At 47.2% G+C, this 22,500-nt stretch overlaps 2 protein-coding genes across 3 annotated transcripts in view; both read right to left on the bottom strand.

The window, feature by feature from the left end:
- Positions 1-8,666, bottom strand: part of LOC143753347 (cadherin EGF LAG seven-pass G-type receptor 2-like) — a 96,781-nt gene extending 88,115 nt beyond the window's left edge. The window contains exon 1 of the mRNA XM_077245669.1: positions 5,081-8,666. Within this exon, the coding sequence (XP_077101784.1) occupies positions 5,081-8,573 (3,493 nt within the window). The 5' untranslated portion in view covers positions 8,574-8,666. The remainder of the gene's footprint in view (positions 1-5,080) is intronic.
- Positions 8,667-19,071: 10,405 nt separating this feature from the next.
- Positions 19,072-22,500, bottom strand: part of LOC143753349 (F-actin-capping protein subunit beta isoforms 1 and 2) — a 20,713-nt gene continuing 17,284 nt past the window's right edge. For both annotated transcript variants that reach the window (XM_077245674.1, XM_077245672.1), the window contains one exon: positions 19,072-19,914. In XM_077245674.1, coding sequence (XP_077101789.1) covers positions 19,824-19,914 — 91 coding nt within the window. In that variant the 3' untranslated portion in view covers positions 19,072-19,823. The remainder of the gene's footprint in view (positions 19,915-22,500) is intronic.

The following is a 22,500-nucleotide window of genomic DNA, read 5'->3' as shown; positions in this document are numbered from 1 at the left end:
ACGCTAACACACACTCAACGCACAAACCAGCCTGACCGCCAGAAAATCACGCTAACACACACTCAACGCACAAACCAGCCTGACGCCAGAAAATCACGCTAACACACACTCAACACACAAACCAGCCTGACCGCCAGAAAATCACGCTAACACACACTCAACGCACAAACCAGCCTGACCGCCAGAAAATCACGCTAACACACACTCAACGCACAAACCAGCCTGACAGACCAGAAAATCACGCTAACACACACTCAACGCACAAACCAGCCTGACCGCCAGAAAATCACGCTAACACACAAACCAGCCTGACCGCCAGAAAATCACGCTAACACACACTCAACGCACAAACCAGCCTGACCGCCAGAAAGTCACGCTAACACACACTCAACGCACAAACCAGCCTGACCGCCAGAAAATCACGCTAACACACACTCAACGCACAAACCAGCCTGACCGACCAGAAAATCACGCTAACACACACTCAACACACACTCAACACACAAACCAGCCTGACCGCCAGAAAATCACGCTAACACACACTCAACGCACAAACCAGCCTGACCGCCAGAAAATCACGCTAACACACACTCAATGCACAAACCAGCCTGACCGCCAGAAAATCACGCTAACACACACTCAACGCACAAACCAGCCTGACCGCCAGAAAATCAAGCTAACACACACTCAACGCACAAACCAGCCTGACTGCCAGAAAATCTCGCTAACACACACTCAACACACAAACCAGCCTGACGCCAGAAAATCACACTAACACACACTCAACACACAAACCAGCCTGACCGCCAGAAAATCACGCTAACACACACTCAACGCACAAACCAGCCTGACCGCCAGAAAATCACGCTAACACACACTCAATGCACAAACCAGCCTGACCGCCAGAAAATCACGCTAACACACACTCAACGCACAAACCAGCCTGACCGCCAGAAAATCACGCTAACACACAAACCAGCCTGACCGCCAGAAAATCACGCTAACACACACTCAACACACAAACCAGCCTGACCGCCAGAAAATCACGCTAACACACACTCAACGCACAAACCAGCCTGACCGCCAGAAAATCACGCTAACACACACTCAACGCACAAACCAGCCTGACCGCCAGAAAATCACGCTAACACACACTCAACGCACAAACCAGCCTGACCGACCAGAAAATCACGCTAACACACACTCAACGCACAAACCAGCCTGACCAACCAGAAAATCACGCTAACACACACTCAACACACACTCAACACACAAACCAGCCTGACCGCCAGAAAATCACGCTAACACACACTCAACGCACAAACCAGCCTGACCGCCAGAAAATCACGCTAACACACACTCAATGCACAAACCAGCCTGACCGCCAGAAAATCACACTAACACACACTCAACGCACAAACCAGCCTGACCGCCAGAAAATCACGCTAACACACACTCAACACACACTCAACACACAAACCAGCCTGACAGCCAGAAAATCACGCTAACACACACTCAATGCACAAACCAGCCTGACTGCCAGAAAATCACGCTAACACACACTCAACGCACAAACCAGCCTGACCGCCAGAAAATCACGCTAACACACACTCAATGCACAAACCAGCCTGACTGCCAGAAAATCTCGCTAACACACACTCAACGCACAAACCAGCCTGACCGACCAGAAAATCACGCTAACACACACTCAACACACACTCAACACACAAACCAGCCTGACTGCCAGAAAATCTCGCTAACACACACTCAACGCACAAACCAGCCTGACGCCAGAAAATCTCGCTAACACACACTCAACACACAAACCAGCCTGACCGCCAGAAAATCACGCTAACACACACTCAACGCACAAACCAGCCTGACCGCCAGAAAATCACGCTAACACACACTCAACGCACAAACCAGCCTGACCGCCAGAAAATCACGCTAACACACACTCAACACACACTCAATGCACAAACCAGCCTGACTGCCAGAAAATCACGCTAACACACACTCAACACACAAACCAGCCTGACCGCCAGAAAATCTCGCTAACACACACTCAACGCACAAACCAGCCTGACCGCCAGAAAATCTCGCTAACACACACTCAACGCACAAACCAGCCTGACCGCCAGAAAATCACGCTAACACACACTCAACGCACAAACCAGCCTGACCGCCAGAAAATCACGCTAACACACACTCAACGCACAAACCAGCCTGACCGCCAGAAAATCACGCTAACACACACTCAACGCACAAACCAGCCTGACCGCCAGAAAATCACGCTAACACACACTCAACGCACAAACCAGCCTGACCGCCAGAAAATCACGCTAACACACACTCAACGCACAAACCAGCCTGACCGCCAGAAAATCACGCTAACACACACTCAACACACACTCAACGCACAAACCAGCCTGACCGCCAGAAATTCACGCCCGTCAGAAAATTATAAAAATAACTATTATAATAACTATTCTGATAACAATAACTATGACAATAACTATAAAGATAATAACTATTAATGACTATAACAATAACGATAACTATAAAGATATGACTACAATAATAACTAAAATAATTACTGTAATGATAACTATAAAAATAATTATAATGATAACAATAAAAATAACTATAAAGATAAAAATAACAATAACTAAAGATAACAATAATGATAACTATAACTATAGCGATAATCAAAACAACTATATATGGAGTAATTATAACAATAATTATAACGTAATATTACCATATCTTTGGGGTTCTGTGTGTGTGTGTGTGTGTGTGTGTGTGTGTGTGTGTGTGTGTGTGTGTGTGTCCAGCATCTGTGTGTGTGTGTGTGTGTGTGTGTATGTGTCTGTGTGTGTGTGTCCAGCATCTGTGTGTGTGTGTGTGTGTGTGTGGATGTGTGTGTCCAGCATCTGTGTGTGTGTGTGTGTGTGTGTGTGTGTGTGTGTGTCCAGCATCTGTGTGTGTGTGTGTGTGTGTATGTGTGTGTGTCCAGCATCTGTGTGTGTGTGTGTGTGTGTGTGTGTGTGTGTGTGTGTGTGTGTGTGTGTGTGTGTGTGTGTGTGTGTGTGTGTGACAAGCTCAGTGTGACGTGTTCATGAACACAAATCCCGTCTCAGTGTTTCATCACTCAAGGCTTTACTGCTATTTACTGTGTGGATTTACAGCGGCAGAGAAAGAACATCAGCGTCTGATAATCTCTCACACAGATGCTGGAAACACACACACACACACACAGATGCTGGACACACACACACACACACACACACACACACACACTGATCCAGAGGATCCACACAAACATCTGAAGACGAGATCAACCAGACACTAGATTCTCAGCAGAAGCACACACACACACGCACGCACACACACACACACACACACACACACACACACACACACACACACACACTCTCTCTCTCTCTCTCTCTCAGCGTGGCACTGACACACACACTCAGCAGGTGTGATGCGAGCGCTGAGTCCTGCTCTCTGATTGGCTAGGGCGAAGCACCAGCTGTTACACATGTATGAATCGATCTATAAATGCACACACACACACACACACACACACACACACACACACACACACACACACACACACACAGTAATGTCATACAAGGGGCTCTTCCTCTTTCATTAAAGACACTCTCGAAGCATTGGGATGAGCTAACGACTGCTAACGGTTCTTACACATCTGACCTTTGACCCTCAGGCACCACAGACACAAAGAGCAGCTGAAGCTCAACTCGTAATTTAACCGCATGTAAAGCAGGGCTCGTCAGTGAGGAGGTCCTAACGACCCCGGGGCCGGTTGCTCCACTGCACTAACTCAAGTTTTTTATGGGATACCTACAGTTTATTGAATGTATATTGAATTTTGTATGTTAGCAAAGAGAACTCATTTATTTGAGGTTTTGTTCAAATTGCAATGGTCTAGATTGTATCATTTCTGTCAGCGCCCTTAAAACTCAACATAACAGACATATTTCTGCAGTTTTGTCTCATAATAATTGGCCTGCAATGTATCTTTCCGTCAGAACGCACAAAAATCATATAAAGCCAGTCGAGCGTGTTTTCCCGGAGGCCACAGTCACGCAATCACGTGAAGAACCGAGCGCTACACACACACTCACACACTCACGAGTTACGGTTAATGGAGGAAGATCTGCTTCAATGTCAAACAACCTGAAGGAAATGGAGACAGATCTGCTAAACCAACATGCGTGTCCCGCAGCGACTCGTTCGCTCGCTCATGTAGTAATACCGAGCAGAGGTCATGTATTATACATCAGCGAGAGCTACAAATGCACACATGTCACGCAAGCCTCACACAAAACTGCTGGAGTCATATAAGATGTAATATAAATCCGATATCCCCAGAATGAGTCTGTGAAACTTCAGCTCAAAATACCAGATCATTTATTATAGTTTGTCAAATTTGTCCCTTTTTGGGTGTGAGCCGTTTGTGTGTCCCTTTTAATGCAAATGAGCTGCAGCCCCGCCTCCATTCAGAAGAGGGCGGAGCTTTTACACGAGCTTCAGAAACTCCGGTAATAACAAAACAGGCCAATCTCACTCATCCAGAATCCCAGAATAACCAGTAGCGAGTGCAGCCGTACGGAGAGGTTAAAACTTTTAGACGTTTCTGAATGTTAGTGGAAACATTTATGTAGTTGTTGTGGAGTTACTGACAGTAATGAAAAGTTATCAGCGTATGCGTGTGGTTGATGTCCAGTGTTGCTGAGCAGAAATTAAAAATCATGTTTCCCTTGGTCTCAAAGTTGCGTTGGATTTACTCCTCAGTCTAAAGGTTAAGAGCTTTATCTATCACTGTTTTACATGTTCGTACAGTTAGTCTCTGGAATAAATATATAGGCTATAAATGGCGGGTGCTGGTGTTTTGCATACGTTCGGCCAATCAGCGAACACTAACGTCACGGATAGTTCCTATAGCACTGGTTTAGACCCACTCTGGAGTAGGAGTAAATTAGTTCCTCCAAAAGGAGTTCCAGGAACTTAAATGTAGAACTATGTAGAACTGAAAGAAACAGCTTCTTACCTGAGACTGAGATCTTCATGGACGCCTCCAGCGGTCTGTTGTTGTCCAGGGCTCGGCTGAGTCGGATCTCTCCTGTGCTCCGGTTCAGAATCACCAAATTCAGCTCGTTTCCCGCCTCGAAGCTGTAGTGGAGCTGATCCGAGACGTCCGGGTCGTGCGCCGGGATCCGCCCGATCACTCCCGAAGGGAAGCTGCTGGTCTTATCAGTGACATAATTGTTAAAAATAATCTGAAAGTTCTTGAGGACGGGGATGTTGTCGTTCCTGTCGACGAGTTTGATGTGGATCGTGGCTCTGCTGACTAACGGAGCGGATGTGGCCTGAACCACGATAACGTATTCCGAACGAGTCTCGTAGTCGAGGTCGATCAGAGCGGTGAGCTCTCCGGAGAAGATGTCCAGTTGGAAGACCTCAGGAATGTTGCCTTCAACGATTTGGTACATGATTTGAGCGTTGCTGCCTTCATCTGGATCTGACGCGGATATTTGAGCCACAACAAGCCCGATGGGACTGTTCTCCTCCACAAATATATCAAACTCATCTTTCTCGAACACAGGCGGGTTATCGTTCACATCCAAAACGGTTACTTGAATGTCAACCAGCGTTTTGAGCGCCGGAACTCCTTTATCAACCGCAAACGTTTGGAGGTTATAGATGGGAGTGTTTTCTCGGTCAAGCCGTCGTAGCGTACGGACAATCCCCGACGTGGACTCGATGATGAAGTCGCCGTCGCCATCTTCTCCGCCCTGGAACGTGTAGAAGACTCGCCCATTGAGGCCTGAGTCACGGTCGGTCGCGGAGACCTGTAAAACGCTGGAGAACACGGGAATGTCCTCTGTGACGGAGCCCGAGTAACGATCCCGCAGGAACACGGGCGAGTTGTCGTTCACGTCGTTCACAAGGATCTCAAGGTACGTAGTGTCGGATTTCTGTGGGATGCCGTTGTCTCGAGCCGTGATTGCGAGCGTGTACGAAACTTGATCCTCGTAGTCCAGCTCCATCCGCGTGGTTACGGCTCCGCTGTCCGCGTCGATGTGAAACTGAGGGATGCTATCCTCCATGAAGTACGTAATCCGAGCATTTTCGCCCGTATCCTCATCCGTTGCGCTAATCATCACCACTGTTGTGCCGACGCCCCGGTCCTCGTTGATGTTGACGGTGTAATGTGAGCTCTGGAAGACTGGTCTGTGAGTGTTAGCATCCGTGACGTTAACGTAAACCTTGCCCGTGTCGAAACGTGTGCCGTCTGATGCCGTGACTGTTAGCACGTACTGTCGTTCAAGCTTGTAGTCTAGCGGTAAAGCGAGAGTTATGAGGCCTCCGCCGCTCTGGCTAGTGATAGAGAAACGGTTTCTGGTATTTCCGCTTGAGATCTGATACGTCACTACGCTGTTGATATCCTGATCAACGGCGGACACGGTTACGACACTCGTTCCCACGGCCGCATCCTCGTTCAGACGCATGTAATACGCCTTTTGCGTGAACTCAGGGTTGTTGTCGTTGACGTCTAGAATAGTCATGCTAATGCTAGCAGAGGAAGACATAGCTGGCGTTCCGTGGTCACGTGCTTCCACTCCGAAGTTATAAAAGTCCACACTTTCTCTATCCAACTCGGATGCTACGATAATCCAGCCTGTGCTGTTGTTGATGGCGAACGGGAAGTTTGGCGTGGTATCCGTGAGTCGGTATTCCAAACGGGAGTTTTCCCCAGCATCAGCATCAATAGCTTGAATGTGAATGACAGAATATCCGACGGGAACGTTCTCTAGAACCGTAGCCTGGAACGGAGTGCTGACGAATATGGGCGCGTTGTCGTTAACGTCAAGAACTTGCACCGTGACGAGGCCGCTGATGTTGGAGAGCGGGGGGCGCCCGCCATCTTGTGCTCGAATGCGAAGCATGTACTCTTTATTAATCTCGTAATCAAGTTGACTCACAAGGTCTAGTTTCCCCGTTTGAGCGTCGATGTAGAATTGCCCTCGAGTGTTTCCGCTCATGATGCTAAAATGGACCACGGCGTTGTTCCCGCGGTCCTGGTCTGTCGCCGTAACCTGCAGGATTTCTGTGTTAGGCGTCAGATCTTCGGGAACTTGAACGACGTAGCGTTTCTCGCTGAACTGCGGAGCGTTGTCGTTATCATCCTCCACGACGATAGACACGGTTGCCGTAGCGCTGCGAGGCCCGGGGTCACGACCTTGGTCGTTCGCTTCAACCAGTAACATGTAGGATTCGACAGTTTCACGGTCGACTAGACCTCGTGTGCGAATAACGCCAGAGCGGGAATCGATCTCAAACACGTCGTTAGTCCCATTGTTTAGCAAATGATAAAGGATGTTTCCGTTGACAGGAGCGTCGCCATCCGTGGCACGCACAGTCAGGACCTCATAACCGATTTCCAGATTTTCTCGCACGCTTTCTTTATAGTCTTCCTGCTCAAAGATGGGGTCGTGATCGTTTGTATCGGTGACCGTTACGGTAAGCGTCGCCATGGCAGTGCGGCGTGGCGTTCCATGATCCACAGCCGTGACTCTGAACACATGTGTGTCCTTCGTTTCTCTATCTAGTATCTCCAAGGTGGAAACAATGCCACTCGCTGGGTCAACGGCGAAAAGATTGTTGGAACGACTATCAAACAAGGCCTCTAAGAAATATTCCAGCCTGCCAGCTTCACCCTCATCCGGGTCAAATGCTTTTAAAACAACAACAAAAGTCCCGGATGGTTGATTCTCTGGAACGGACACTTGATACATGGGAGGTTGAAACTGAGGGTTATTGTTTATGTTCCTTCTCCTCCTGCTTAGAAGCCCTGAGTTTGAGCGCGCGGCCCGTTTAAGTAACGTCCTCAGGTGTGTTTTAGTGAACGGACCGCGACCCACGCGCCAGTGCGCATGCGCAAAACCCGTACGTGCGCGTCCCACGCAGCGCAGTTGAAACTCTAGCAAAGAATCGAGAGGGAAACACAGCTGAGCCGAAGTAAACAAACGACCCTCGGAGACGTAAAGCGCTGAAGTCCCGGTTATGTTACACTGCGTCGGGTTGCCCGGTAACACATCAAACACACGGAAAACAGCGGTGCCCGCCTCATGGCACTCTGAAGCATCTATTAAACTTATAATGTCCACGTCTATTTTTTTTTCGCGTTTGCGACTAAACGCGCAGTTTTTTCCGTGAACGTGCACATTATACCGGCTGGTTAAAAGGTGTCTAAACCCGGACGCGTTGTTATCCGCACAGTCCATGATCGTGTACACAGTGAACGGGTTCGAAGGAACCGATTCGCAGTTCAAAGCGCCGGAGAAAGTGAGCCCTCCCGGGTCCCGGTGAAGGAAACTCTCCGCGAACCGGGGAACGATGAGCTGGTCCAGCGCGCAGGAGCCGGTGATCGCGATCGCGGTGCCCGGTCCCGCATCCTCAATCACGTGCACATCGAAACAATCCACGAGCCACGGGAGTTCAAACCACCCGAAAACAATGAGCAACAAATCCCACTTCATCACTCCTCGCTGCTGCTCTTCCACGGAGAATGAATTACATCCAGTTTTTCCCTTCAAAGTTGGCGTGTGGAGTCTCCATGCTGATCCACGCACTGCGGAGACACACACAACACACACACACACGCACCTCCAGTGAATCCGGGGAGGGGGATCATTAACATAAACCTGATTCAGAGCGTCGGGGGGGGAGTGGGTGCATTGGGGCAGATCTTAAAAGGGCACAACTGCCCCAAGACACCCTGCCGATGCTATTCAGAAAATATATCTGCTCTGGAGAGGAAAATCAAGTGATTTTTACTGAATAAACTAAAGAATTGTATTAGACTCAGTCCTTTATCGTCGAAAGAGCGTTAAAGTTGTTGTATTACTATTTAATAACAGTAGCCTGCACTACAAATACACAAAGCTGGCCAGTTCCAGAAAGGCTAAAGATGCAAATAATAGTGATATCCCAAGCTAACAGGGAACGTTTTGTCAAAGTATGAACAAACGTTCTTCTAGTAACGTTAAGAACGTTATTAATAATAAGAACACATTTTATTTATATCGCGCTTTTCTTATGCCCAAAGCGCTAGAGCTAGAACGTTCGTTCAGTTATCTGGTTTTTAATAATGTTCTCAAAACATTAGCACTAAAACATTTCGTTAATGGAACGTTTGTCTATTTGTTTTTTAACGTTATTAATTTCCGATAATGATTGCAAAATGATCAAATGGAATGTTAACGTTTGCCAAACCAAGAAAAAAGTTTAAACGTTAAAAATGAACGTTCTGAACGTTCCACGAAAGCGCCAAATAATAGGCTAATAATAATAAAAATATACAAAAATAAAAAACCTGACAATTGTGTGACTGATGATTTGGTAAGGTTATTGGTTTTGCTTAGCAACATTAACATCATTTACGCACATTTATAAAGGATAAAAATAAATAGCTACGCCATCAAAATTAAACAGAAATGCAACTGACGGATAAACAAACAAAACACATTTTAAATATCATTGAAAGGAGTCAGAAAAAGCTCTTTCACTTCTCCGCGGGAGAGTGTTGTGTGTGGCTGGTGCATTAACAGAGCCCACCCCCTATCCCCCCCCCCCCCCCATAGAAATGTTTGATGTAATCTTGGCGCCTCCTGCTGTCCCGAACATGTCAGCGCATGTGCATTTATTCCGATTTACCTCACAGATAGATAAAATCTATTATCTTGAAATAACGAGTGTGTTTCTGTTTCTGTGGTACATAATAATATTAAAATACCTGGGTATTTCCCAGAATTCGGGCCTATTTCTGTCCAGAGGGCGTAATTCTATTAAAAACTAATTCAATCTAATACATTTTAGCACCACTAATTAGTATTAACAAAAACAAGCCTAGATCTATTTTATGGCTGCTCTTACACATTTTATTGGTGTTTTGTGGTACAATATCTGTGTTTTGGTGTTGTCCGCCACCAGAGTTTTCACTTGTCGTAACAAATCTCAAACATTATTTATCACAAATAAAAAAAAAAATGCAAATGAATTAAATGTTACCTGAACATGCACAGATTAAGCATATATATGCATTTTGTACTTTATTTTGCTTAATTTCTACCTGTCCCATGGTTTAGCTGTCATTACCAACACGCTCTGCATAAAGACACTATAACAGTATTTTCATCAAAGGTTTATTTGGTAACATGGATTTCAAGCTGCAAGATGATGCCATGATGTCCAGAAAAGTAGTAAATCTACTCTTTATTCTTTGTGTTGGGCATGTACACTTATTATGCGTCATTACCATATGTGTTGTATTTTTAAACATTTTTGAATTATTTTTATCACTTTATTAGTTAAAAAAGTGTACATTACATGTAGAAAGTTAGCTACACTTGCTTAGTCATCATCTTTGCTAGCAAGGCTAGTTTTTTGACTAAATTGTCATTCCCACACAGTCATTATACCAGCACATTACAGCTGGTGCTGGTAATGACAGGTTGTGGTGGAGATGACGTCAGATACACACAGTTCCTGTTTGGTCTTCCATAATCAGATTAAACTATGTTTTGATGTTTAAACCAATTAATAGCTGGTGTTTTTTTTTTTGGGTTTGAAGTCACTTAGGCTCTTAAATTACAATAGGTTATGATCAGTGATTTGTCATCACCGCAACAAACTATCATTACCAGAACTGCAATGTCATCACCATCACCATACATATTTTTGCCAATAAATGATGTATAAATTACAAAAACATCCTAAAATTATATATTTTTGACAGAGTTGGACAGTCTAAATTATCACTGTATTAAAAAAGTTTTGATATTCACTTAAAATAAGCTTATATTCCAAGCCAGGGTAGATTGATGAATCACAAATGTAGATACTTAAGTGACTATAATTCAACTTGCAAGTAAAAATCAACAATCCCATTAAGTTCAAGATAAAATAGATTCCATGTGAAACCACAAAATGTTTTAAAAGCACTGATTTATCATTTAAGTTTTATTTTTTTTACATACATTCGATGATGTGATGGTAATGACACATTTACTTGACATAGTTAAAAAAATGGCAAAATATCATAAATTCCCTTATCTTATGGTCTCAACCAAGCTCATAACACTGTACCTGACTTAAGGACTGATAATTTGATGTATACCAATTAGTCAAATTTGGGATTTTAATTTTCAAAATTGCAGCAACCCAATTTGGCCCTTAATCTGAGAAATGCCCACCTACCAATGCGTTTAATATTTACATTTTCTGCCCTGACTAATTTAAATAAATAGCAGCACGTGACCTGTGAACTGCGTTTGTATTGGCCTGTCGATAGAGGGCGCTGTTCTACCGGATGAAGTGAAGCGGGGTTCGTGTGGATCTAATGAACCTTTTCATTACAGATAATAGGAGAACGGGCTAGTTATGGTTGAATCTTGGATTACCGATCAGTGTGATAGACACTTCCGGTTTCGCTTTACGCCGGTGCAGGGTGCCGGAGAAAACCGAAAATTATCTCTTATAGTTGGTTATAGAATCAATTATAACACTTAAAATACTACTAAGACATATTACTATCACACGAGCAAATGGCATGCTGGATGCATGGTCAGATTAATGAATGAAATACAACTGTTCACGAACAGAAGATTGTCTTGGACTCGTGCATACGCAATGAGAATTATGCCTACTGTTAATATAGTTACAACTATAATCAGAGTTGTTTGCATAAAATACCGCGTGAACATTCACACATTTGTCCTGTGATAGGCTATCATTTATCTCCATAAATAGGCCTACTATTTTCTCAATTCTGTGCATACATTTTCATCAATTGCTCGATCAATATTATCATTACATATTTTACATACACGCTTTCTTTGCATCAATTATCTTTATAGATAAAAACAACGGCGAAAAAAAAATCTTATTTTGAGATTTATTTGCATGTTTAACAGTAGTTAACAATTTAATATAGCTAAGTGTGTGTATATTTTACACCTAGTAAAATACTGTATTATAAAGACCAGACAGTTAATGATTTATGAAACAGATGATCTTTATCTCACTTGCACAAAATAAATGCATAGAAAGGCACAAGTGAAATACACTGAAAAGTATGCATTTAAATTACATACTAAAACACAAACAGTTAGCAATAATAATGTAACCAAATAAAGTAATGCCGACTACAAACCCGGGTGTTTTGGGTCTGGTTGATTAAGTCATCCTCCGGATCTTCTGCCCGTACGGCAGCGGCAACGGGGTGCACGAAAGCTGACTTTGTTCTAACGTGACGAAACGGTAACGACACACAACAATGAAGTGCTGAGGCTGTCACCCTCAGAAAAAGTCGCCTCTCTTGAATCCTAAAAACAACTCGGTTACTAACGTAACCTCGGTTCCCTGAGAGGAGGGAACGAGTATTGCGTAAGTAGCTTACGCTATGGGAAAACTCCTTTTCTCGAGAATACTGAAGTCTATATGTAAAACGCATTGCAGCTGCACAGCTGACAGCAATGAACGAAGGAAGCTCGGTCATTGGCTGTGCTGCGGCAACTTGCTCGAACCAATGACGGGCCGACTCTGAATGCGCGACCAATGAGCGCGCTTCGCGCCCGCGCGCGTCAGAGCCCGTCAAGATGGGCGTGGCCAAGAGCTATATATTGGGCGCCCCGTCATGAGAGTTCTTTAGGTTAAAACGACTGAAGCGAACTAACCAAGCACAAGCACGGCAGCTTACGCAATACTCGTTGCCTCCTCTCAGGGAACCGACGTTACGTTAGTAACCGAGTCGTTCCCTTTCGAGACGTCTCTCCTATTGCGTAAGTAGAACCTGATAAATGTGGACGGTGAGGCCCAGCCTGCCGCCGCACAAATATCCTCGATCGGTATCCCGCTCGACCACGCCCAGGAAGAAGCCACACTCCTGGTGGAGTGTGCTTTGACTCCACAGGGGAATTGAAGTCCCTTAGCTTCATAAGCCAGTGCTATAGCCTCAACGATCCAGTGAGAGATTCTCTGCTTTGAAACGGCGGAACCTTTCGTACGGCCGCCAAAGCATACAAACAGTTGTTCTGTCTGTCTGAATAGGGCAGAACGCTCCAACTACACTGAGAGCCCTAACGGGGCAGAGTAGATTACCGTCGTGTTCGTCTGCTGGAGACGACAGCGCAGTTAGGGAGATAACCTGTGCTCTGAAGGGAGTGGTGAGCACTTTAGGAATATACCCGTGTTTCGGTCTAAGGAAGACCCTGCAGTCGTTAGGTCCGAATTGTAGGCAGTCAGCGCTTGTCGACAGCGCGTGCAGGTCGCCCACTCTCTTGACCGAGGCGAGTGCCAGCAAGAGCGCAGTCTTGAGCGAGAGCTGTTTAAGGTGCACGGTTCGGAGTGGTTCGAACGGGGGCCCCTTAAGAGCGTCTAGGACAGTAGCTAGGTCCCGGATCGGCACTGAGGGGGGGCGTGAAGGGTTCATCCTCCTAGCGTCCCTTAGGAAACGAATAATTACTTCGTTTCTTCCCAATGGACGTTCCATTACAGGGTCGTGTGACGCTGTGATGGCCGCCACATATACTTTGAGCGTGGAGGGGGTGCGGCCCGCCTCCAGAAGCCCTTGTAGAAAAGCGAGTACGTTCGTAATCTCGCATGTCTCAGGGTTCAGGCCCTTGGCATTACACCAGTCACTGAACACTTTCCATTTCTGAGCATATAAGCGTCTCGTGGAGGGCGCCCGCGCCTCAGCGATGGTTTTTAGTGCTCCGCTCGTGAGGTTCCTGGGAACCCGTTGAGGGGCCATGCATGAAGGGCCCACAGATCGGGGCGGGGATGAAATATCATCCCGCTGGCCTGACTGAGGAGGTCTGGCCTCAGTGGAATCGGCCGTGGTGCAGATTGCATTTGCATCAGATCTGGAAACCATGTTTGGTTCTTCCAGAGTGGGGTTATCAGAAGCACTGCGTTTCTCTCCTCTCTGACCCGACTGATGACCTGTGGCAGCATCGCGATCGGGGGAAAGGCATATAAGGGGCGGCTCGGCCAGCTCTGGGCGAGCGCGTCCGTGCTTTTCGTGAAGAAAAGAGAGCAGTGCGCGTTCTCCTTGGAGGCGAAGAGGTCGATCTCCGCTTCGCCAAAGGTTTTCCATAACCACTGAATCGTCAGCGGGTTGAGAGCCCATTCTCCTGGGAGAATCTTGTCTCTGGATAGCATGTCTGCCCCCTGGTTCAGGGCGCCTGGCACATGCGCTGCTCTCAGCGAGCGCAAGTTGTGCTGGGACCATAAAATGAGTCTCCTGGCCATTGAATGCATGGAGCTCGACCTGAGTCCACCCTGGCGATTTATGTACGACACTACCGTCATGTTGTCTGTTCGTACCAGGACGTGTTCGTTTTTTAGATGTGGAAGCAGGGCTCTGAGAGACAAAGCGACCGCTTTCATCTCCAGACAGTTTATGTGTAGGCGCTTTTCCGGGTTTGACCAAAAGCCGGAGACAGGCCTGCCCTCGTAAAGGGCCCCCCAAACTATTTTGGAGGCATCTGTCGTTATCATCTTTCTCCTTGTGTTCACACCCAGACTCACGCCTGACTGGTACCAGTCGGTGGCTTTCCAGTTCGTCAGGGCTTTTATACAGCCGTGGTTCGCTCTGATTAAAAGGTGGCCCGAACGCCACGCGTGAGTAGGGATGCGGCTCTTGAACCAGCGTTGGAGAGGGCGCATATGCAACAATCCTAGCTGGAGTACGGCCAATGCTGAGGCCATGAGACCGAGCATCCTGTGAAACCGCTTGACGCGGGCGCGCGCGCCCGCCCTGAATGATGTTGCAAGGCGCCGGATGGTGAGCGCGCGCTCTGATGAGAGACGCGCCATCATTTGCATCGAGTCTAGAACTATTCCCAGGAAAGAAATCCTCTGGCTGGGAGATAGTATGCTTTTTGCAAAATTGATTCTTAGACCCAGGCATTCTAAATGGCTGATAATCCAAGATCTGTGTGTTATTAACTGACTCTCTGATTGTGCTAGGACCAGCCAATCGTCGAGATAATTCAGTATTCGCACTCCCCTTCGTCTCAAGGGGGAAAGTGCTGCATCCATACATTTCGTGAATGTACGGGGAGCCAGGGACAGGCCGAACGGAAGTACTGTGTACTGGTAAGACTGTCCCTCGAAAGCGAATCTCAGAAACGGCCTGTGATGAGGCGCTATTGGAATGTGAAAGCAAGCATCTTTCAGATCCACTGAGAGAAACCAATCTCCAGGGCGTACTTGCGCGAGGATATGCTTGGTTGTTAACATTCTGAACGAGCGAATCATTAGTGCTTTGTTCAGGTGTCTGAGGTCTAGGATGGGGCGGAGACCGCCATCCTTTTTCGGGACGAGAAAATAGCGGCTGTAAAAACCTTCCTCGCTCATAGAGGGGGAAACAGTTTCCACAGCGCCCTTTTCTATTAGTTTGCGCACCTCGGTGCGTAGAACATGTGAACACTCCTTTCTCACTTTAGTCTCGACCACAGTCGTAAAACGTGGTGGTCTGCGAGCGAACTGGAGCGAGTATCCGTGCTTTACTATATCCAATACCCATTTCGGCATATCTGGAATGTTTTCCCATGCCGGAGCGTGTACAGATATGGGCTGAATACAGGCTAGGGGCGGGCCGCTGTGACGTAGGGACCCGGCCAGCGAATCGCCTGAGCTCGTAGCTCTCAGAGGCGCGGGCGCGCGCTGAGCAGCCGAGTGAATGAGCGCGTGTGTGATTACACCAGCGCGCGCTATGTCTGTAAAACTCGCAGCCTGAGCTGGGGTTGTGTTTGACACTGTAAGGACAGTGTTTATAAGTGGGGGTGCATAAACAGTGGTAGGCACACTCGTCACTTTTACAATGTTTCCCGCTTTTACTGGGGGTGAATTTATAACTGTGTGAACAGTGCTTGTGTCTAGTGGTGCGTACATGACTGTAGGCACGTGATCTACATTCATGGGGCGCGCAGCCTGAGCTGGGAATGAATTTGGCACTGTTTTGACAGTATCTGGGAATGCACACTGTGGACATGTGAACCCTTAGTGACACAGGCAGAAAAAGACTCTTTTTGTGTTTTCTGTGCGTCGCCGTAAAAACGGCGTTTGTTTGCAGGTGAGCGAGCTCTTTGACTGGCCCATTGACTGCTGTATGGACATATCCAGCCGCCTGTAAGGGGACTGGGTAATGTTTGAGCTTTTGCAGAGAGAGTGGTCCGGCTTTTGCGAGACACGCACTCTCTCTTCTCATTCCTGTGGCTAGGGCGGCTTTCGAGGCTCAGGGTTCAGCACAATCTTGGGCCGAGGACCCCGTCGCTCAGACGGCGGCTTGCGGTTGTGAGAGCGCGAGCGGCGTCGAGTATCAGCCTGAGGCGCGGGCTGAGAGGCGGTGGGAGCTGTTCTAGCCCGCTGCGGCTGTAGCGGTCTCTGTCTGCTCTGCGATGAGCTGTAGCGCTTGGGCAGGAAATGGCGCATAGCTTGTGAAGCGTTCTGGGCCTCAGTGAAGCGTTCGGCGAAACCCTTAACCGCCGGTCCAAACAGCCCACTGGTGGAGATAGGCGCGTCGAGAAATGGCGCCTTATCCGCGTCCTTCATCTCCGTCAGAGTTAACCACAGATGGCGCTCGAGAACAGTCAAATTAGCCATGGCACGGCCAATAGACTGGGCGGTGGCCTTCGTGGCTCGCAGAGCTATATCAGTTGCGCTGCGTAGGTCCCTGAAGGCTTCGGGTTCGGGGCCAGACTCGTCCATAGAGCGGAGAAGTTTGGCTTGGAACACTTGAAGTACCGCCATTGAGTGAAGCGCTGATGCAGCTTTGCCGGCGGCGGCGTAGGCGCGACCGGCGAGAGCAGAAGTAGTGCGGCAGGGCTTCGAGGGGTGGGAAGCTTTGACTTTCCATCCGGTGGTGGAGGGCGGGCAGAAATGATTGGCCACGGCCTCCTCGAGGGGCGGTGTTCCCTCGTAGCCTCTTTCCTTCGCGCCGTCCACAGAGGAGAGCGAAGAAGAAAAAGAAGGCTTTAAGCGCGCAGAGTGGGGGGCTTTCCACGACTTGGTGAGTTCGTCGTGAACTTCCAGGAAGAAGGGAGAAGGCCTTTGCCGAGGGGCCTGCTGGCGCCCCTGCAGAAACCACTCATCCAATCGGCTCCGGGTTGGTTCTTCGGGAGAAGACCAATCGTGCCCGAGGTCTTCCACGGCCTTAGAGAGGACACGGATAATCTCGGTATTAATGGTGGAGCCCCCGCTCGTGCTAGCTAGCATCGACGGGGCGGGGTCGAGAGTGGAGCCCGGCCAGTCGTCCGATGCAGCGTCGATGGACAAGCTGTCATCTATTCCCCCATATTCCTCGGACGCGCCGAAAGTCACAAGGCCCACCGCTCTGCTAGAGGGGTGTAGGTCCGGCTGGGTGAACTGAACCGGCGGTGGGGAAGGCAAGAGCGGCGGTGAAGCACGCGGAGACTGGCTCGGCGTGACGTCACTGAGCTCAGGTTCAGGAAGCCTCTGTGAGCGGCGCTTTTTCTTGCGCGGCTCAAACAGAGGGGTGGCGGCGATGGGCTCGCTCACGGCGAAAGCAGCGAGGCGAGCCCGCAGTGCGGAGAGACCCAGGTCATCACATTCCGGGCATCCGCCCTTGGTCAAAGCAGCTTCTGCGTGGTCCCGGCCCAGGCAGCGAGCGCAGATGATGTGACGATCCCCGTCCGGGAGAAGGTCTCTGCACGACGCGCAGGAAGGCATTTGAAACAACGCCTCAGAAATTTGCTCTTTTACAAGTGTCGCGGAGCGAACAGATGTAAATACTTGCGTGTAGCGCGCCGGATGGCTCAGTAGGATGGCGTTCGAAGGCGGCTGAAGGTGCCGACGTCCTCGTAGCAATCCCGCTGGTATGCTTTTCGACGGCGGCGAAAGCTTCAATAATGCGGAGGATCCAGCGAAGAAGGTGTTCGCTGAAGGAGATTAAATCTAAAGAACTCTCATGACGGGGCGCCCAATATATAGCTCTTGGCCACTCCCATCTTGACGGGCTCTGACGCGCGCGGGCGCGAAGCGCGCTCATTGGTCGCGCATTCAGAGTCGCCCCATCATTGGTTTGAGCAAGTTGCCGCAGCACAGCCAATGACCGAGCTTCCTTCGTTCATTGCTGTCAGCTGTGCAGCTGCAATGCGTTTTACATATAGACTTCAGTATTCTCAAGAAAAGGAGTTTTCCCATAGCGGAGAGACCTCTCGAAAGGGAACACTCATTGTGAAAAATTATCTACATATGTATAAAAATTATGGAACTCGGTTGCTGTTGTCTCTCGCTCTCCCTGTCAGATCACCGGAAGTTCTTGCCCACACACTCCAGTTCGAACGACAACGGTCGCCATATTGTGCACGGATTAAAATCGGTCGCCATATTGTGCACGGATTAAAATCGGTCGCCATATTGTGCACGGAGTAAAATTTATAAAAAATATATATATATAAAATCGTTTGATTAATATTTTACGACACGTATCTCGACCTTAAGTTTTTACATATTTTATAAAATATTTTAATCTGCCCAGCAACGGCTCGGCGAAGACTCGCGCTCCTTTTTCCTGAGGATAAAATCTCGTCCAAAAAAGACGAAAGTAATCAAAAGAAAAGAACGAGTAAGAATAAATATGAAAATACTAGTGTGTCTAAATTTGTATAAAATCAGGCAGTTCAACAGCTTGGGTTTATTTAGAGCTATAGATTTGTCTTAACATGACTGAAAAGGTAATTCTCCCCTCACCAAACACAGATTTACTATGCGATTATTAATTTCATTAAGATATGATTGATTAAATCACCAGAGATAAGATATGTGTGTATAATCCGATAACGGCCGCTTGACTGGATATTATCGGGCCTATTATAAATGAATGCTGTTGAAATATTGATTAGCGTTTAATTGACTTGTGTGATAAAGAGACATGATGCTAAAGATTGTCGAGCACCAAAGCAACTGTGCGTTTACCAGCATTTTACACGAAAATCAAACATAACACAGTTAGTTTTTACTGTTTTTTTATTGTAGCTGGAGGCCTTAAAACAACAAACTGTAAGCTTTACAAAAAACAAAAAAAAAAGACCAAAAGAAAAAAATAAACTTGACAATCCACCCTGAAGAAAACAACGAAACCATCTGACGCTCCCAGATGGACAGAGAGAGAGAGAGACAGGAGGAATATATTTGCTGCTTTTGTTAATGACAGAGATTCAACACACGCACTCGCACATACACACACACACTCATCTGTGTGGATTCAAACAAAACGTTATTAACAGCAATATTAATGATAAAGGTCATAATACATACATGTGTGTATATTTATATATTTATATATATATCCCGCCTCTCCTGGGAAACGAGTTCTGATGGCGGGAGAAAAAGCTCCGCCCCCACGGTGATGTCATCAATCAGACAGAAACAACCAGCACTGTTTTAATACTACATGATTACAGACCAGAGAGAGAGAGGTGCATTGAACAAAAAACAAAAAGCCTTTTCTCCTTTTTCATTTGTTTTCCACAGACGGAGACAGAGAGAGAGAGAGAGAGAGAGAGAGAGAGAGATGGGGGGAGGGAGAGAGAGAGACAGAAAGAGTGAGAGAGACATAAAGAGAGATATGGGGGGAGAGAGAGAGAGAGCGACAGAAAGAGAGAGAGAGAGAGACAGAAAGAGAGAGAGACAGAAAGAGAGAGAGAGAGACAGAAAGAGTGAGAGAGAGTGAGAGAGACGGAGAGAGAGAGAGATGGTCTCTAGCTCTGCTGTTTGCGTTGGCTAAGCGCGTACATCAGGTCGTTCTTCAGAGCGTCCTGCTTCGATTTATCCGCCAGCGTCTGCACACTCCTGAAAAACACACACACACACACACAGACGTAAGAGAGGAAAACACATTTAAATGACCTTTCCATTGCAAACTGAATCAACTGCATGAATCTGCAGTTTAACGTGCTTCTCACTAGCGTTGGGTATCGATTGAATTATAACGATTCCGATTCCAATGAGGTTACAAATAAAATGTAGATATTCACATTGAGTGTTATTGCACAACATGTAATTGTATCTGAATATCATGAACAGAAATCAACAGATAAAAAACACTTACACTAGGAACGTTTGCCTGTGGTTTAAAAACACCACAGAAGAACAACTAGCCCAACTAATATAAACTTCAAGCGTTACTGTACGTTCACGCCGCCGCCGACTTGAGCTTACGAAGCTACCGGACGTCATTCCTTTTCAATGGAAGCTGGCTTCTCTCCGCTGCAAGAGCGGGAAATCCATCGGAGTCGCATTTTGAGCGTCAATCAGAAAGTTGAAAGTAGCTCAACTTTATGGTAATAAGCTATCATAGATATATACGCTAGATGTCGCCTTGGGGTTCTTAGCATGCGTCAAAACCGCCGCCATCTTGGAACAGAGGTCTTGTCATAGGAAGGTAACGCTGGATTCATGGATGATGCCGGACTTTTGTGCTGCGTATGGATGTTCACACGAACCAAATCTAAAAACCAGACACCAAGGGGTTAAAAAAAAATTACATTTCTCTGGACTCACTGATAAATACATGTCTGACCGTTGGAACGAACCAAAACAACTAGAAAATCGCATTCATGACGATTTATGGTGATTTTATTTCCGTTATTTCCGTTTTCCTACATTGACGCTGATGAGGGGCTCCCCTGTTTCAAGATGGCGGCTCTATTGACTCATTTGTTCCAATGAACTGCCGTAACCAGGGCCACATCTAGTGTATATATCTATGATAAGCTATAACACTAATCGGTTATTGGGGAAGTTAACAGATAATATCGAATGGGCACGAATGTAATTTAAGCCCTTTAAATCAAGGAGCATCACGATAGTTAAAGGAAAGGTAGTAGATAAAACATTCTTCATTAATGGTGAGGCAATACCAACAGTTTCTCAGAAGCCAGTGAAGAGTCTTGGGAGATGGTACGATGGGGATCTAAAGGACACAGTTCGAGTGGGAGAAGTTAGACGACAAGCAGTGGAAGGGTTGAAGAGCATAAACAGCTGTGCTCTACCAGGCAAACTAAAACTCTGGTGCTTTCAGTTTGGTCTACTGCCAAGGTTGATGTGGCCACTGACTGTGTACGAGGTTTCTTTGACAACAGTGGATAAGCTGGAAGCGTTAATAAGTTCATACATCAGGAAATGGTTGGGAGTTCCACGCTGCCTCAGCAGAATGGGACTTTATAGTAAAGGAGTATTGCAGCTGCCAGTCTCTGCTTTAACCGAGGAGTTTAAGTGTGCCAAGGTCAGACTGGAAATGACTTTAGCAGAGTCACGCGACAAATGTGTAAGGGAGGCAGCCCCTGTGGTAAAAACTGGTAGAAAGTGGTCAGCAAAGAAATCTGTATTAGAGGCAAAGGCTGACCTTCAAATTGGGGATATCGTGGGACAGGTACAGCATGGAAGAGGGGGTTTTGGGCTCAGTTTAGCTCCTCCTAAATGGCACAAGGCAGGCCCAGCTCAAAGGAGGAAGCTGGTAGTCAACGAGGTGCGAACGCAGGAGGAGAAGATGAGATGTATAAAGGCCATTTCCCAGGCCAAGCAGGGAGAGTGGATGAGATGGGAGAGTGTGGAACAACGCAAGATGGGCTGGCAAGACCTTTGGTCAATGGAAGAGAATAGGATCAGTTTCCCTATCAGGTCAACATATGATGTTCTCCCATCACCGCAGAACCTAAACCTCTGGGTAGGAGAGGATCCCTCTTGTCCTTTGTGTTCATCACCTGCCACATTAAGGCACATTTTGACAGGATGTAAGGTGGCTCTTAGCCAGGGTCGGTTTACTTGGCGCCATGACCAAGTACTGCAATGTTTGGCTTTAGCATTGGAAGGCAAGCGTAGTATGACCAATAAGTTGCCGCCTGTTCTAGCAAAACATTACAGGCAGAAGACAATATTCCTCCGCCCAGGCGAGCAACCACCAAGAAAAGGTGCTAACACCAATTCTCGCCCAGGACAACTGGAAGCTGCTAGGGACTGGAAGATGCTGGCTGATCTTGATCAACGGCTTATTTTTCCACCTGAGATTGCCACCACTAACCTACGACCAGATATTGTTTTGTGGTCTGGATCAGCACGCATTGTTCAACTGATAGAGTTAACAGTGGCATGGGAGGATGCGGTAGATGAGGCATATGAGAGGAAGATACTGCGGTATGCTCATCTGGCCACTGAAGCAGAACAGCGAGGATGGAGAGTCCGGGTTTATCCAGTGGAAGTGGGTTGTCGAGGTTTGATGGCACACTCTACAACCCGGTTCCTCAGAGACGTCGGATTCAGTGGCCAAGAGTTGCGTCGTACAGTAAAGAACTTATCTGAAGCAGCAGAAAGGAGCAGCAACTGGCTGTGGTGGAGACGGAAAGATTTTAGCCGGCTGTGTACAGGCCGCCATGCATG

The sequence above is a fragment of the Siphateles boraxobius genome, unplaced genomic scaffold, assembly GCF_051911475.1.
Source record: "Siphateles boraxobius isolate OS27281-9 unplaced genomic scaffold, OSU_SipBor_1 276, whole genome shotgun sequence".
Taxonomy (NCBI): Eukaryota; Metazoa; Chordata; class Actinopteri; order Cypriniformes; family Leuciscidae; genus Siphateles; species Siphateles boraxobius.
Note: the sequence above shows the minus strand (reverse complement) of the source record. Positions and strands in the feature narration are given on the sequence as shown.